Here is a 16,594-nt window from a genome sequence, read left to right on the forward strand (position 1 = left end):
ACACCAACAAAATGCTGAAGTTTCAGAGGGTCAGAGCTCTCTGTCCAGTGGGCCTTACCTCCTAGGAACATGTGATATGGATGGGTGAAAATGTCTCCAACCATGGGTACAACACTCATTGTTGATGGTTATTGCCAGAAATGCATTCAGTATTTCACCACCAAGTAGGGTGTTAACTGTGTGTTTTTAAATAGATGCCCTTTACCAGATTCAGGAAGTTCTTTTCTATTCCTAGTTTGCTGAGATGTTTTATGAATGAGTGTTGAATTTTGACAGATACTTTTTCTGCATTTATTGAGTTGATCGTATGGTGTTAATGTGGTGAATTACACTGACTGGTTTTCAAATGTTAAACCAACCTTGATTCTTGAGATAAATCCCGCTTGGTCATGATGTATTATCCTTTTTGTATATTGCTAGACTTGATTTGTTAATGTTATGTTAAGAATTCTTGCATCTACGTTTACGGGGGCTGTAATCAGTTATTTTCTTTGCTGGTAGTGTCTTTGTCAGACTTCAGTATCAAAGTTATGCTCATTTCAATTGAGAGGAGTTTTTTCCTCCTCTGTTTTCCAAAAGAGTTTGTGTAAGGTATGTATTGTTTCTTTCTTATAAGTTTGATAAAATTCACCAGTGGATCCAGGCTTGGAGTTTTCTTTGTGGGAAAATTTTTATTATGAATTTGATTTCTTTAAATAGAGCTATTCAAATATTCTTATTCTTTTGGGGTCAATTTTGAATGTGTTTTTAAAGGAATTTATTTCATCTAAGTTGTTCAGTTTATTGGCATAAAATTGTTCATAATATATATAGCCTTATTCTTTGAGTATCTATAGAATCTGCAGGTATTGCTACAGATTTCTTCTTTCATTCCTGACATTGGTAATATACACTTTTCTCTTTATTAGTCTTATCTCTTACTAATTTTATTAATCTTTTCTTGAAAAATAACTTTTACCTTTTTAAATTTTCTATTTCATTGATTTCTGCTCTTTATTATTTCCTTCTACTTATTTTGGGTTTAATTTATTTTTATAGCTTAAGGTAGAAATATAAGTTGACATTAGTTACATAAGAAATAAGATTGAAGGTAAAAACTATGTCATGTATTTATTTGTGTCTATAACACACAGTGGGCCCTTGATAAATTATTGTTGATTGAATGAATAGTGTGGTGGAGTATCTAGACAGAGGAACTAAATAATGTCAAGATGGATGTAGGTTTTTCATTATGTCATTAGAATCACCTTAATGTCTTCTGAATATGCCTTTGCTCATAGTGTTCTTTCTTTTTAAACTATGTCTCCCTTTTCTATCTGATAAACTTCTTTTGAAGTTTTTGAAGTTTTAAAGTAAGACTCATGTCCCTTAACATTTAATTTATTTGTCCAGTAAAATCTACCACATAGTAATTTTATAGTTAGTGGTATTTATATCTGTTTTTCCTGTCAGAGTTTCTTGAGAACAATGGTATTTTCTTGATATTCGCATTTGAGTGTTTAGCAAAAAGCCTTTATGTAGATAGTAGCTGCTTATTTAATGCTTGTTGAATGACTGAAAGGCTTAGTAGGGGAAGTAAGAGGGAACTTGGAAAAATTTTCAAAAACCCTGGTAAGTAGCTCACAGTGGTCTTTGGAGAGCTAGAGAAAGTTTTTATTCTGGTTACCCCATGAGGTGACCTAGTTGTGATCAGCTAGCAGAGTATTCTTATGGGTCTATTATGACTCTTATTTTCTACCCTCTGGAGTTAAGATCATGAGTTATGAAGCAAGGCCAATAGTAGCATATGAATACTTATATTTTTATTTTGTGTAACATGTTTAAATTATTCCTGAATGGCAACAGGAGGAAGCAAGTGGAGTTATCTGATGATGAGACAAAAGAAACTGAAAACATGAAGAAAAAAAGGAGAAGAATCAAACTTCCTGAGTCTGATAGCAGTGAAGATGAAGGTCGGCATTGCTAATTTTTTAAATTTTAATTTTCAATTTTAATTTTAATTTTTGGCTAGCAGGATTGTCTCAGTCCATTTGGGCTGCTGTAACAAAAATATCATAGACTGGGAGACTTAAAAAACAGGAATTTATTCCTCACAATTCTGAAGGCTGAGAAGTCCAAAATCAAGGTGCCAACTAATTCATTTCCCCATGAGAGCTCTCTTCCCATTTATAGAAGGATACCTTCTTGCTGTATCCTCCACTGGCACAGAGAGATATCATCTCTTTTGTATCTCTAATCTCATTCACGAGGACCCTATCCTCGAGACTTAATTATCTCCCAAAGGTCCGCCTCCTGCTTCTATCATATTGGGGATTAGGGCTTCAACATATAAATTTCAGGGGAACACAAACGTTCCGTCCACAGAAGGGTCAGTTCTTTTTATGATGATTTTAGCTCAAGGAGCTAAAAAGTTACTTATTATGGGTCACAGTGACAATAGTAATCCTAGCACTGGGAGACAGTGTACCTCTTACTGTTTAAAACTTACTGTAACCTTTTGATAAGAACCATAATCTTCTGATAATTTGCCAAAGTAACAAACACAAAGGGAAGGAGAATAAGGATTATTATTATATTTATTATCAAAGATGTTTTCTTTTTTAAAAAATAAAATGGAGCTCTTCCTTTGGGTACCTTCTTGTGAATCTTATAAAATGGGTGATATTGTAGGCATCAGAGGTATTGGTGGTGTTTTGTACCACAGAAGTAAAACCATGCTAAGATGAAGAATCTGCATTGTCATTGTTGAAAGGGAATGACACTGTGGACCCTTCCAGTTTTTTTGGTTTTTTTTTAAGGAACTTTTTAAACTCAATTAATTAATTTATTTTATTTTATTTTTGGCTGTGTTGGGCCTTCATTGCTGCATGTGGGCTTTCTCTAGTTGCGGAGACGGGGGGCTACTCTTCGCCGCAGTGTGCGGGCTTCTCATTGAGGTGGCTTCTCTTGTTGCGGAGTGCAGGCTCTAGGCACGTGGGCTTCAGTACTTGTGGTACATGGGCTCAGTAGTTGTGGCACACGGGCTTAGTTTCTCTGAGGCATGTGGGATCTTCCCAGACCAAGGATTGAACCTGTGTCCCCTGCATTGGCATGCAGATTCTTAACCACTGTGCCACCAGGGAAGTCCTGACCCTTCTACTTTTAAGTTGTAGACACTGTTGTATGATAAGTGAACAGAATAAGGGCAACAGTCTCACCTGAAAAATTAATGTGCCTTTTAAAAGAATATTGAGTGTTCTAAAAGCCAATATCAAGTATTCTTTCCAAATCATGTAAATGAAAGTATATAGAAAAAGCAGACCAAAGAGAATGTACCTGGGTTGGACTGATATGCCAGATGACTTTGACCCTGAAAAGCCTGCTTTGAGAACCAGTGGTGAAAAGCTTTAGCTGCTGTCATTGATTCTCCATGAATTCATGGCATAATGAGTATAAAACATTTTAGGTAATGGCCAGGGGAACTCTTGTCCGAAGGGATTCAGCATTGTATAAAGGTAGACAAAAGCAAACAAACTGACACTAAAAGAGATTAAAGAAAAATGAATGCAAAAAAAGGAACCTGCTATGCTGTTGAAGGACAAAGCTAAACTTGTTAGACTCTACTCTTATCAGAAACTACTGTAATTACAGAAGCACTGAAAATGGTAACAGAGGTTCCCTAAAAGGGGAGGGATATTAGCTCAGGTGAGTAAAAAAACAAATTATATATACTGGTAACAGTAATGCAAAGGAAATGAATATACCCAAGAAATTGTAGGGGCTTCCCTGGTGGCACAGTGGTTAAGAATTCGCCTGCCAATGCAGGGGAACGGGTTTGATCCCTGGGCCGGGAAGATTCCGTATGCCGAGGAGCAACTAAGCCCGTGCGACACAACTACTGAGTCCACGCACTGCAACTGCTGAAGCCCATGCACCTAGAGTCCACGCTCTGCAACAAGAGAAGCTACTGCAATGAGAAACCCTCGCACCACAACTAGAGAAAGCCCGTGCACAGCAACAAAGACCCAATGCAGCCATAAGTAAATAATAAATCAATAAATCTTTTTTTAAAAAAGAAATTGTAAAAGAAAAAAATACATAAAAAAAAAGAAATTGTGCAAGAAAGTTGAATATGTCTATGGCAGGAGGTACATCTTTGACTCTCCCATGGATTTAGGGTTTTCATTGACTGTGGAATGGATAGGGATAGAGTATTTTGAGCATCCCAGTGGGGCAGTTGCTATACACTCATTCCATGTCATTTATCAAAATGCTTTAACCAAGACTACAGAAGGGAAGATTCCCAAGTGTGTGATGACACATCCATCAAGGAACATTCTTACTGGTTAAGAGTTGAGGAAATAGAGGCAAATCTATGCAGACACACAGGAAAATAACTTAGGAAGTAACTTAAGAATGTGTGCTAATTGGAACAGTCTTCCCTAAATTCTAATCAGGAAAAGAACTTGAGGAAGATTCTAGAAAAGTCTTTGAAGCCATCAGCCTAATGTGCATTTAAAAAATTAAACTAGATACTCTACTATTAGTGAAGGAGTCAGCTCTAAGTCAGGGAATTACTGTGGTTGATTTGAACACTCTTTACATACTTCTGAAATATTCTCCGTAGTTCTGATCCCTAGCTCACAAAAATAATACCCTTAAGTGATTAGAAATATGAGTGGAGTTATTTAGTTTGAAAGGGAGAAGAATTGTGAGAGTGGACAACCTATAATAACAGATGATATAGAGCAGAGGCTCTCAGATTTTTTTTTCTGGCAAAGATAATCTTTGGCATCTGGCAAAATTTATAAACCTTTGCCATTTTATTCCTAGATTTCTTCTTTGTCTCAAAGCCAGTGGATTTTATTTTAAACCTTCAAACAGTCTCTAACCTATTGTTTTATTTCTGATATACTGAATATGTATTAATTCAATCTGCTGTCTTCAGCTAGAAGTTAGTACGTGAGCAGCAGGAGTGGAGGAAATGGCGGAGACTTTGCCATCAGACAGACTTGGGTTTATCTTAACCTCCACCCCTGACTGTGTGACTTTAGGCAGATTACTTAACTTCTTCAGTTCCTTGTTTTCCCATCTCTAATATAGGGGGTTATCACAAACTATGTAGGCCTCTTATGAACATCAAATAAGATGCTGTGTCAAAAGTACCAGAACAGTGCTTAACATATAGTCAGTTTTCTTATTATTCACCCCACTTTTCCTATTGAAATTCAGTAGGTGTTTAATGGTAATAGACACACTAGAAAGTACCTTCTCTTAGAAAATTCTCTTCAACTTCATATCCTTAACTCTCTACCCAAGGGACTATTTCTTTCTCTTTCTCCCTGGCGTAGGCACCTTTGGCAGTTCTATTGTACACACTCTCTTTGTAAAGCAAGAAAAGGCCAGACCCAGAAAAATAACATTAAGAGTAATGTCTATATTGCTAGGAAAAAGTTTTAACTGATATGCTTGAGTCTTTGATACCATTTTCAGTCCTTGCAAATTGCTTATAGAGCATATTAAGCAAATGACACCCGGTCCCCCCCTTTTTTAAAGGTTAAGATAAGTAGTTAAAAATTTTTCCTAGGAAGCTATGAATGATTTCCAGGAATTCTAATAACCCATCTCTTCCAGAAAACTCTCTGATAAACAGTGGTTACATTGTTGGATCCCTGCAGTTAGTTTTACCACAGTTCTTATTCTGCCCTAACAAAGGTTGCTTTCCTGGGGTAAGTGATGTTTCACTATTTGAGAACCTTTCATCTGAAGAGCTGCAAATCTGTTACAAATATATTTAAAACACAGCAATGTATCCATCATTCCTTATGCATATGGCACTAAAAATATATTGAGAGAAAATGCTTGGCTTAGTAATAAAGACTAAGGCAGACAGACGTGGATTCTAGCATATGAATGTGGGGAAGCTTAAAAAAAATCTCTTTGAACCTTGGTTGTAGCGATATAAAACAGAAATAGTAATAGTGATTTTGTGGGGTTATTATGAAAATGAATGATTAATGTTTGTACAGCCCAGAAAATTCTTAGTTGTCCCTATCTTTCCTTTCTTAAAATATTTTATTTAAACATTTTTTTAAACAAAGTAATACATATACACAATTTCAAAAATCAGATAAAATACAGGTTTTATAATATATAGTAAATTTTCTATCAGACTCACCTAATTGACTGATGCTTCTCTTGTCAACTTTTTCCCATCTGCCTTCCATCTTCCAGGGGTTTGTTGAAATTTCTTATTCATTAAGAGCTCTTGGCTCCTCTGATGTTCTGTTCCCTATAATGAGAGGGTTACAGCATTTCTTTCCTTTATTATCGCTGTAATGTTATTCGTTATAATGTTTCTCTTTGGGGGGGTGGTGTGGAAGGGAGAGGGAGGTATGTGCTGAGTCTTCCTTAGCCTAGAAGTCCCTCATCCCAAATTTAGTTCAGGAAATGATTCTTTTCCTTTATTAAAAAAAAAAATTGTTGCTGTATATTCAGTGCTAGGGAAATCGTGGTGCCTCTGCCCATATGGAGCGTAGAGTCTGAAGAGGGGCTGTAGATAAACAGTTCCATACAGTGCGGTGAGAGGGGTCTTAGAGGGTGCCACCAGGATAATGTGTTTTCCTTGGGTAAGTGGTTACAGAACTGGAAATAGAGTAAGAACTCGTAAATTTATTAGAGTATTCAAATTCCTTTTCTTTGGCGTCCTCACTGCATAAACTTCCCTCCCAGCACTATAACACATTGTGACACGGCTTTCTTAATAGCTATGCCTTCAGAAAAATGGGTGCTTGGTTCTGTGGTTTGACTGGACTTTTGCTTGCTTGAACTCCCGTCATATTCTAGCCTCCCAGAGCTGGTTAATAGCTGGACCACTTTCCTTTTATGTTTCTGTTTCCTAGAGCTTATAAAGTTTTGGGGCCCATTTCATTCTTGAAGTGTATAATTTATTGTTTCTTTCTGGCTGTTGTTCTGCTTCACCTCTTTAGGTCACTTGGCCTTGAACTCTCCACTGTCATAATTTTTAACACTGACCTAATCAGTTGGGAGAATTTCACATCCAAGACATGTGCTAAGAATTTGAATACAGCCAGGAGATGCAGGGAGCAGGTGAGGCTAAGCAGCTACCCAGTCCTTGACCAGCAGTTTCTCTGTGGTGATTAAGCAATAGGTCAGCTGAGGATTTTCACTTCCCTTCTTATGGGCCTTATACTAAGACCACTATTTCTGGAACTATTCAGAAATGATGGGATCCCTCTGGTGGCGCTCTTTTTTCAGGTGGTGGAACCTCCACTCCCACAGTGGTATTTCTCTCCTTAGAATATTCTTTCTTGCTAATCTCAGTGTAGCAAAACAAGCCTCATCAGTGAGGCAAGTGAAAGGTAGTTCCCAAACACACATTAATAAGCAAGTCTTAGTTGTTAGAGCTGTAATTGTGATCATCGTTTCGAAGATGATTCCCCCACCCCCACAGTTTATGCTTTTAATATCAGCTGGAAAATTCAGTCTAACAAACATCTCAAGTGATTATTGCAAATAAATAATCTTCAGGTCACAGTCACAAAATCACTGTTACTATTATTTCTGTTTTATACAACTGAAGTTCAAAGACATTTTTTTAAAACTTGCCCACGTTCATATGCTAGAATCCATGTCTCTCTGCCTTAGTCAAGCATTCTCCTGCAGTATATTTTTAGTGACATAGGCATAAGGAATGTGGATGCGTTGGTGTATTTTAAATATATTTGTAACAGATTTGTAGCTCTTCAGATGAAAGGTACTCACATTTGGTGTAATCTAAGGATTATCTCCACTTACTTGATCTTAAGAAAAAATGTCTGGCCCTGAGTGGTAAGGCAGCATGGGATAGTTGGAATAGTAAGGCTATGGAATCAGACTGACTGGCTTTTAAAACTTCCTGCCTCAACTGCAAGCTCTGTGCCCCTGACAAGTTAATTAACGTCTCTGAATCTCTGTTTACTCAACTCTAATGTATGAATAATAATATTTGTCTCTTCGGTTTGTTGTGAGGATAAAGTGAAATAATGTAAGTGAAATATGTGACACATGGTAGATAATCAGTGGATATTTATAAAACAACTTCATACCTCGACTTATCTATAAAATTAGAAGCTTAGCTAAGATGATCTCTAAGATATATTCCGGTTCTAATAATTCTTGATTCTTTCTCTTTGTATGAAAATTAATAAAATGTGTATTTTCAAGATATTTATAGGTATATAACTGCAGAGTCTTTGGTTGTCATGAATTACTGCTTGCAAAATATCCTTTGCTGGACATGGAAGTTTAGACAGCCAGTGGAAAAGGCGTTGTATCAGACACTGCTGTAGTTCTCTTATCTAAGCTTATTTCCTTATTTCAGTCATACCAGACTCTCCTGGGGCTTATGAAGCTGAGTCACCATCCCCACCTCCTCCTGCTTCTCCATCTCCTGAACCAGTGCCAAAGACTGAGACAGAGCCTCCTTCTGTCAAGGTACAACTTTACTAGGATGTGTCCTTTATCACCCAAGGATAAAACTACTCTGCTGTGTTAGTTTGCTGCTATAGACTACACAGATGCCAGTAGCTGGCTCCTGTCTCGTCCCGCTCTCCGATGGGTAGTGCAGAATTGTTATTCCCTCTCCTCTCACCTGAAGAGGGAGTTCAGCCTTAGGACATCATCTCAGGAATGTAGCCAAGGTCAATCCTGGGAGCTCTTTTGTTTTTCATTACCTCCAGCTTTAGGGCAGCTGTGTTACCCAACTCCTTTTGGCATTGTGGAAAGTGAAGTGTTGCAGCAGAGTGTGTGAAAGAGTAGAACAAATAACTTATACATGTTTGTTGCTCTTCCAGAAAAGGGCTGCAAATGGGGAAATAGTTTTCAGTGATCTTCAGCTGGCTCTTGTCTGCATCTATTAGTGTAGATAATGAAGGTCTGAGAAGTTGGGTTTTTTTTTTTCTTTATGACTATTAGTTTTCCTTAAGTCATTGTGTTATGACTGTCATTTAAATTTTGCACTAATCTCCTCATTAGCTGAAGAGAAAATGGGGTGAAAGACCAGTGGAGAGAAAAGGAAGTTGGTATAAGTAAAAAACCTTTTTGATACAAAATTAGGTGGTTGTAATGTTGCAGTGTCGCCGGAACTAGCAGGTATCCACAACAAGGGTGCATGCTGTGGAGACCTCTGGTCTGGTTTAGAGGCCTTCCCTGTGTGCTTCCATAGTATCTGCTGTGGCCTTCCATTAAAGCCCTTACCACAGTGGTTTGCGATGGTCTGTTTTCCTTGTCTCTCTCCACTAAGGCCCTTGTCCTATTGGTCTTTTTAACCTTGGTGCCTGCACTACCTAAAAAAAGTTTGTTGACTGAATGAACAGTTCTTTGCTACTGTTCTTCTCATAATGAGGTATCAATGCACATAACTCATCTGTGGTTGGGCTGGTCCCCTAAAGGGAAATTTGTAGATACCTTGTTTAACTTTTTATCATCATAGAATATTGGAGGGTGATTGTTATAGATTAAAAAGCTTTTGTTATTTTTCTCTATAGCTTAATTGGTCAGTTTAACATATCTGCTGATCTTCCTATGGTCTTTTAGGGCTCAAGTGGAGAAAACAAAAGAAAACGAAAACGTGTGCTAAAATCTAAAACCTTTGTGGATGAGGAGGGCTGCATAGGTAAGAAAAATTTTTTGCTCTAAATCCAGAGATAGAGTTATTGCCATAGAGACCACCTTAATCCCTTACAGAGTAGGGTGCCTCAGACTTTAATGTGCACATGAGTCATCCCCAAGTGATGCTGTGCTGCTGGCCTGTGGCCCACACTTTGAGTAGCGGAGTGCAGGGAACACCACAACCAAAGTCAGAACACCTGGGTTCCCGTTTGGGTCATATGCTTGAGGTCTTGGATGAAAGTCACATCCCCTCTGGTGGGGAGTTTCTTGATCTGTGGAATGGAGGGAAAATATCCATTTTGCCTACACGTGGGATTGTTGTGAAGATTCACGTGAAGTAATATATTTTAAAAACCTTTTCAAGATGGAAACCACAATACCAATTTTAAATGTTATCATAGACTTTGAGAAACATTTGGGTTTTTTTTTTTAATGTTTGTTTTATACATTTGAACAGTGGAAAAGAAGCTCCTACAGATGATTAGGCTCCGAGGAGAGTGTCAAGAGTCTTCTTTGTATTTTGTCCCATTTGTTCTATAGAGGGGTCTGACTCTTCCAAATCACTTCCTTTATGTTTCCTGTTGTGAGCCATGTTGCGTAAAAGCATGTGCTTTTTACGGAGGCCTAGAGGGAAGTTAGAATTTAGGCTTTGAGTCATTGCTTGATTCTTCAGCCATGTTTTAGCTTATTCTACCCTTTCCACTATTGACCAACTTCCGTGGGGCTTTTAAGCCCAACGAGATATTCAGATCCTGGTGCTGTCTTTTGTGTTTGTAAAGAGTTGTGGGTTTAGGCTCTTCAACCTCTGGTTAGTGAGCCTGTAATTGTTTCTCCTTTTCTGTGGCACCTGCCATGCCTTGGCTCTCCTAGAGAAGTATTTTTTCCCTCTGGTTCAAATTTTTGTCTTAAAAAGATGGACTCTGAAGAATCAACTTTTACTAGGCAATGTGGTAGTTAAAACTAGTGAAGACATCTCATTAGTCTTGAGCCCTCTCCCATTCCCCACCTGCCACTCATCTGAAAAGGCCTCTGCCATTTTAATTGTAGTATATGATTGGGGAATAAAATTCCTTACACAGGAAATTTCTGTTTTTTCAGTGCCAACTTTCTTGTGAGCCTATGAATTCTGGACTTTGGTCTTTTTTGTTTTATTTGTTTTTTGCTTTCAGTCTTCTAGTAATGAATTGCAAGTCTCTTGGTTTGACTGTTAATGGTAATTTATGTATTTACTCTTGAATTTTTTATTCTTTTTTTCTTTTAAATTTAAGAGGACAGAAGCATCAGTGCCAGTTTTTCCCTCCTGCTACCCCAAAAGCAAAGTGTCAAAAATATCTTTATGAGAGTTCATTGGGAATTTGTGGCTAATTACCTATTGCTTTGTTCAAAACATAGTACTCAAGTTTTGGCCAGGTATGGGATGTGAACTTTTTTGTACTCCTGTCTCCAAACAGGACTATTAAGAGCCTTGGATGCAGCAATGAAAACTGTGCTCACATAGCACATTTTTTTTAAGGTTTTTAGTCCAAGCTCAACCTAATGAATCTTGGCTTCTGTAACCAACAAAGGAGTTCTGCTTTCCTCTCTCTGCTCGGACTGTTCCAGACATACCAGCACAGGGGGCTTGTCCTGTCCTGTGCTGGATGCGAGTTGGTGTGTGGGTTTAAAAAGCTACTTTCCCTTTCCGTGCGTTTACTACAGGGACTGGGGAGTTGGTTCCCCAAGATAAGTTTGGGGTGGACTTCTAGACAGGGTGGATTTCTAAGAGCAAAACAGTTGAGTGGAAATAAATTCTTTTACCCATGCAAACCAGGCCTTTTTTATGGTAGCCCAGAAAAGTGGCATGTTGTTCAGCGAAAATAAAGGTCCTGTATTTTTATGTTGAAGTCTCCTTTGTTCTGTAGTTTGAAGTAGCCACAGCTTTGAATATAGAAATGCTCCTTTTAGCTCTTAGGGTATATACCAAGTGTTCTGCTTAAGAAATTCTGTTGATGCTGCCCTGAGTGGTTTTTAACTCCCTCAAGCAATGCATTGCACAAAATTGGCAATGAGACAACCAGTGGTTAGTCATGAAATAATGAGCTAATTGATGCTGGAGTTTAATATTATAGACATGCTGCCATTTGAATACAGAATATAGCTTATGAAGGAGCAAGTCTTGTAGTAAGTCTTGTCTTTTTTGTATCTGTAGGTGGCTCTACAGATTTCCCTAATTTGAGATATTTAGTAAATAACAGCTCATGATTTTGTTCCAAAATCCAGTTACATAATGCTTTTGAAGTTGCATCAGGATGGGAATGATGTTCTGGGATCATAATTGTTGAACTAATGGGTCTACCATGGACATTCCCTAAAATATCTTAGAGCAACATTTCTTAAACTTTACTGAGTATATGCATTACTTGAAGATCTTGCCAAAATTCAAATTCTGGTTCAGTAGGCCTGGAGTAGGACTTGAGATTCTGTGTTTCTAATAAGCTTATGGGAGATTTTAATGCCTCTGGTCTGTAGAGCCTTAAGGCCTTCAAGAACACTTAATATATATTTAAAGCTTATTAGTGTTTTTTTTTTAGCTTCTAAGTTGGCAGGAGTCAGCCATAGTGAATTCTAGGCTCTTGAAAGTAAATCCTAGGAACTCTTAGGGGACTGTTAATTTTGCAGCCTTAATAAGAGTAGATGGATAAGGTGAAGGAATACTCCACTGGCTATAGCCAGTTGACCTCTAGCATGGCCCATTGCAAGGGGAGAATATAGCGTTGAAGAGTGTTTGCCAAAGATTTACTGGTGTATTTGTACATTCTGTAAGGCAGCATATCATCTTTTACAGGGGAACAAAGAGCAGTGATTCTCAGGGTGTGGTCCCCAGACCAGCAGCATGTCAGCATCACCTAGGAACATGTTAGAAAAGCAAATCTCAGGTCTACCCCAGACCTATTGAATCTAAAACTCTGGAAATAAAGCCCAGCCATATGTGTTTAAACAAACCATTGAGTAATTCTGATCTACATTAAAATTTGAGATTATGTAAGTGACAGATTAGGTATTAGAACACAGGTGTATTTGATTCCAAAGCCTATGCCTCTAAAACAGTTTGATGGATATATTTTATTAGAAAGAAATGATCAGTAATTGAGAGCTTAAAACTATCATTGTTCATTAGTGGGAAAAAATACCTTTCGCTTTACTCATTTGAGTATTATGCATATTAGGTTACTCTGTTCAGCTAAGAAAAGGTGTTTTCCTTTACTTTTTCCATCAGTTGCCGAGAAAGGATTTGGATTACATTGGTTATACAGCTGCTGCACCTCTCTAAAGTCACAGGAGGTTGGCATTGTACTATTTCTTGTGTTTGGTGTATGCACTGCAGTGGTACTGAAGAGACCCTCACCAGTTCTGGGACGTGATTGTTGGAAGCCGTTGTCTGTGCCTGTGCCCTTTGGGGCTTCCTTATAGTGACTCCACACTGATATAATTTTTTTTTAAATTTCCAGCGGAGAGGGTTCAGTGAATTTTATCGGTAGGAGAAAAGGCAAAATATACCCTTGGCTGATAGGGAGTAAAAACATTGGTAACTTTTTTCTTATTTTATCATTGTCCTTCCTTAAAACTATCAAGTTTGTCATCTGATCAAGTTTGCTTGAGATAGTTATCTTCATGATGCAGACCACTACTAAATCTTAGGTCATTGAGAACCAAGAACTGAACAATTGAGTAACTAATCTCCAGTTCACAGTGGGTGACATCAGGGTAGTGCTAGCCAGGAGGGTCCATGGCAGTGAGTCTGGCTAGACAGGATGGGGGCTGGCAGGTATAGCAGAGATTAAGACCAGGAAAACCAGTGATGGAAATGGCAGGCATTGTTGGTTAGGGAGGTGAGACTGAAGAAGTCAGTCAAAGCATGGAGATAGAAGTAGGTGTTTGAGATACAGATAGTTCTGATGGAAATTAGCTAGCATAGACCAAGGCCCAAATGCAGGATTTGGGCAGTCAAATGATAAGGGCCCACTTAAAGGCATGGGGGCATAGCAGTGACGAAATAAGGGTGAATGTTGATTCTGAGCCCCAGCTAGAGGTTGCGCGAGCTCAAAATACTGCTTCCTACCTGAGGTGGGATCTGATCTCCCAGTGGGATTAAGCTGCAGTGGTCGGTGAGCACACCTCCCTTGGTCAGTTGGTCTGAGGGGATTGGAATGAACCAGACATCTCATTCTCTTGAGAGAGCTGTGTTCTAAATGACTCAATCCACTCACATCCCATTTTTTCCCTTGTTCTACCAGTGACTGAAAAAGTCTATGAGAGTGAATCCTGCACAGATAGTGAAGAAGAACTTAAGATGAAGACTTCCCCTGCACAGAGGCCTCCCTCCATGACTGTGAAGAAGGAACCCAAAGAGGAACGAAAGGGCCCAAAGAAAGGAACTGCTGCTCTGGGCAAAGGAAATAGACAAGTGTCCATTACTGGCTTCTTCCAGAGGAAGTGAACTGCCATCTCTGTTAGGTCAGAGATGTGGAGTGGTCAAGGGACAAGACCAAGACATACAGACTCTCTCACTTACTGTGTAAGTTCATCCAGCGCCTCACCTCACCTGTATCGAAAGACTGTTCTCCCGTCCTGTAAGGTTTATGTGCCTTCAGGTTTTCAACAAAAAGGAAATCACCTGGAAGCAAGAGGCAAAAGAATATTTAAAAAGCTGTTATCTTCTAATGACATTTTTAAGCACAATTTTGACCTGTCCAGGAGAAGAATTCACTCCAAAAATAAATTGGAACAGGTTTCAGAATTATCACTGAACTCATTAGTGGCTAATCCACTGTGCCCGACCCACCCTATGCCCTTATCCATCCATTTATGGCTCAGGAAGTGATCCTCCTTGTTCTTTTGTATTCCGTGGACTTGTGTGGGTATTCTTTTATTCCTGAATTTTACTGGATGTGTTTACCACCCCTCTATCCTGCCTTCCCCACTACCACACTTCTGTGTGAAGTGTTTTCTGTAGTCTTTTAAATCTTGGTTGGACTAAAGGCTGAAACAGAAATCTCCCTGTAATCCTCTTTTCCTCCATTATAAAGTACACTGACACCTGGCCACAGATCAGCACATTACTTTTGTTCTAGCCCTTTCACAAAAGCGCTTACTCTTTAGACCTTTACTTGCAGTTAATGGTTAGGGAAAAGCCTCAGGCAGAGCATGGATAGAAATGTAATGATGTATTCAACCCCACCAGAAATTACTTAGAGTCAGCATTGATGATATTAGAGGACTTGTCATGCTGCTGACACAGGGTGTGTTTATAATACTCTTTGTGATTTTTGTCTTCACCCCTCTCTCCCTTTCTCACTCTCAGTACCTAGAGAGGGAAACCCATACAGTGAAATGAAGACTAAAAAGAGAAGTCCTTTCTTACATACAGTGTACAACAGTTAAGTAAAATTTCTCCTTTTCAAGGACTGAGTGGTAGAAACAGCAATTTTCCAGAAAGGTAATGAGGAAGAGGTAAAGCACATTGTCTATTGATGCTGCTTCTCTGTATTTTTAACTCCTTCATGTGCTTAGAAATACAGGCTCCCCAAGAAGAGATGGAGAGACTGAGTCATTGGTAGATCTAAACATTTTCATTTGTTACTTATGGAAAGTCATTTATTCCAGTGATAACTTGGAAGCGACTTCCTTTATGGCTGGACAGTGAGCTCAGGGGATGGAGGTTGTGTGGCGGTGACCTTGCACAGTGAGCTCTGGGGAAAGGAACACAGGCTCAGCTGCTGGCATGACTCATGACTAACAGATGAGAGATGTCTGACTTGATCCTTGCTCCTTCCGCCTTCGCCTGGTGTATGTCGTAAGTGATGCAGTCAGCCGTCTACTGTTTAAGGTTTGAATTGTGACTGACCTTGGATTAATAGGAGCTTCTTTAGCAACTGTCACCCAGGGCCTTCCAGCCAGGCACCCCGTGGACTTGATTAAAACCAGAGGTTTGGGAGATGAGTCCCAGCATTACGTCTATGACTTGAGAAGGCAGAAGCTTTGTGCAGCAGGCTGAGTAAAGGTTGACACATACCAAACCCCTTTCTTTTTAGAATGTAAAAGGATGGAGAGAAGGGTGGAAAGCCTGGACTTAAACCTTTACAAAAAAATTCTGGAGCGGAATCCCTTTTAAATGGTTATTTTTGTCATTGCCTCCAGTCATTTTTTTCTAAATAGAAATGGAAAATTAAAGAAAAAAGCAACAATCCAGTCTTTTTAAAAAAAATTATTATGCTGGGATCTCTAATAAAATCACATTTTGAATTGGAAAACTCTGGTGCTGGTGTTCTGTCTTTGCAAGGATGATGCAAATCCTGTGATCACTGTGCCCAGTACGCTGCCTACGCTCTGAGGCGTCTGTGAGGCTTAGTAAGTAGTAAGTGCTAGATGTTTTCTTCTTTTTGTAAAAAAAAAAACCCCAAAACTCTACCATGTTATCCATGAGTTAAATAAATTTGAGAAGTTTTTTAAAACAGTGCTTCAAACTGAATGTCTGATGAGTCTGTTATTTGACAGGACGGCAACAGTGTATGCAATTATTTAAACTCTGAACAGGAACAAGGCTGGTTTTCAGTTTATATTGTTAAAACTGCATACCCATAGCCTGAGATGGAGAAGTTATTTGCTGTCTTCATCATTTTTTAAGCCCTGTGGGAAATCTTAGATTCAGCCAACCTCAGTTTTTAGTTCCTTTAGGAGAAAGTCTAGTCCTGATCTTGTACATTGCGTTAGTCTGACTTCACTGTGACCTGGGGCAGATTTCTAAGCCTCAGGTTCTTTATCAAAATACAGCTCAAACAAGTTATGGTGGGTTGTTGAGAGTAAAGTCGTGTATACAGAGTAAATTTGGCACACATAGGTATTCTGCAAGTGATGGCTTCCTCCTTGATGTCTTAAATGATGCATTCAACCACCAACTTCCTGA

At 38.8% G+C, this 16,594-nt stretch overlaps 1 protein-coding gene across 3 annotated transcripts in view; it reads left to right on the plus strand.

Moving 5' to 3' along the window:
• POLD3 (DNA polymerase delta 3, accessory subunit) overlaps positions 1–16,154 on the plus strand; it is a 44,870-nt gene extending 28,716 nt beyond the window's left edge. For all 3 annotated transcript variants that reach the window (XM_057750206.1, XM_057750208.1, XM_057750207.1), the window contains 4 exons: positions 1,846–1,952; positions 8,363–8,475; positions 9,577–9,655; positions 13,926–16,154. In XM_057750206.1, the coding sequence (XP_057606189.1) occupies positions 1,846–1,952; positions 8,363–8,475; positions 9,577–9,655; positions 13,926–14,128 (502 nt within the window). In that variant the 3' untranslated portion in view covers positions 14,129–16,154. The remainder of the gene's footprint in view (positions 1–1,845; positions 1,953–8,362; positions 8,476–9,576; positions 9,656–13,925) is intronic.
• Positions 16,155–16,594: the final 440 nt, after the last annotated feature.

This window comes from Hippopotamus amphibius, chromosome 9, assembly GCF_030028045.1.
Source record: "Hippopotamus amphibius kiboko isolate mHipAmp2 chromosome 9, mHipAmp2.hap2, whole genome shotgun sequence".
Classification (NCBI taxonomy): domain Eukaryota; kingdom Metazoa; phylum Chordata; class Mammalia; order Artiodactyla; family Hippopotamidae; genus Hippopotamus; species Hippopotamus amphibius.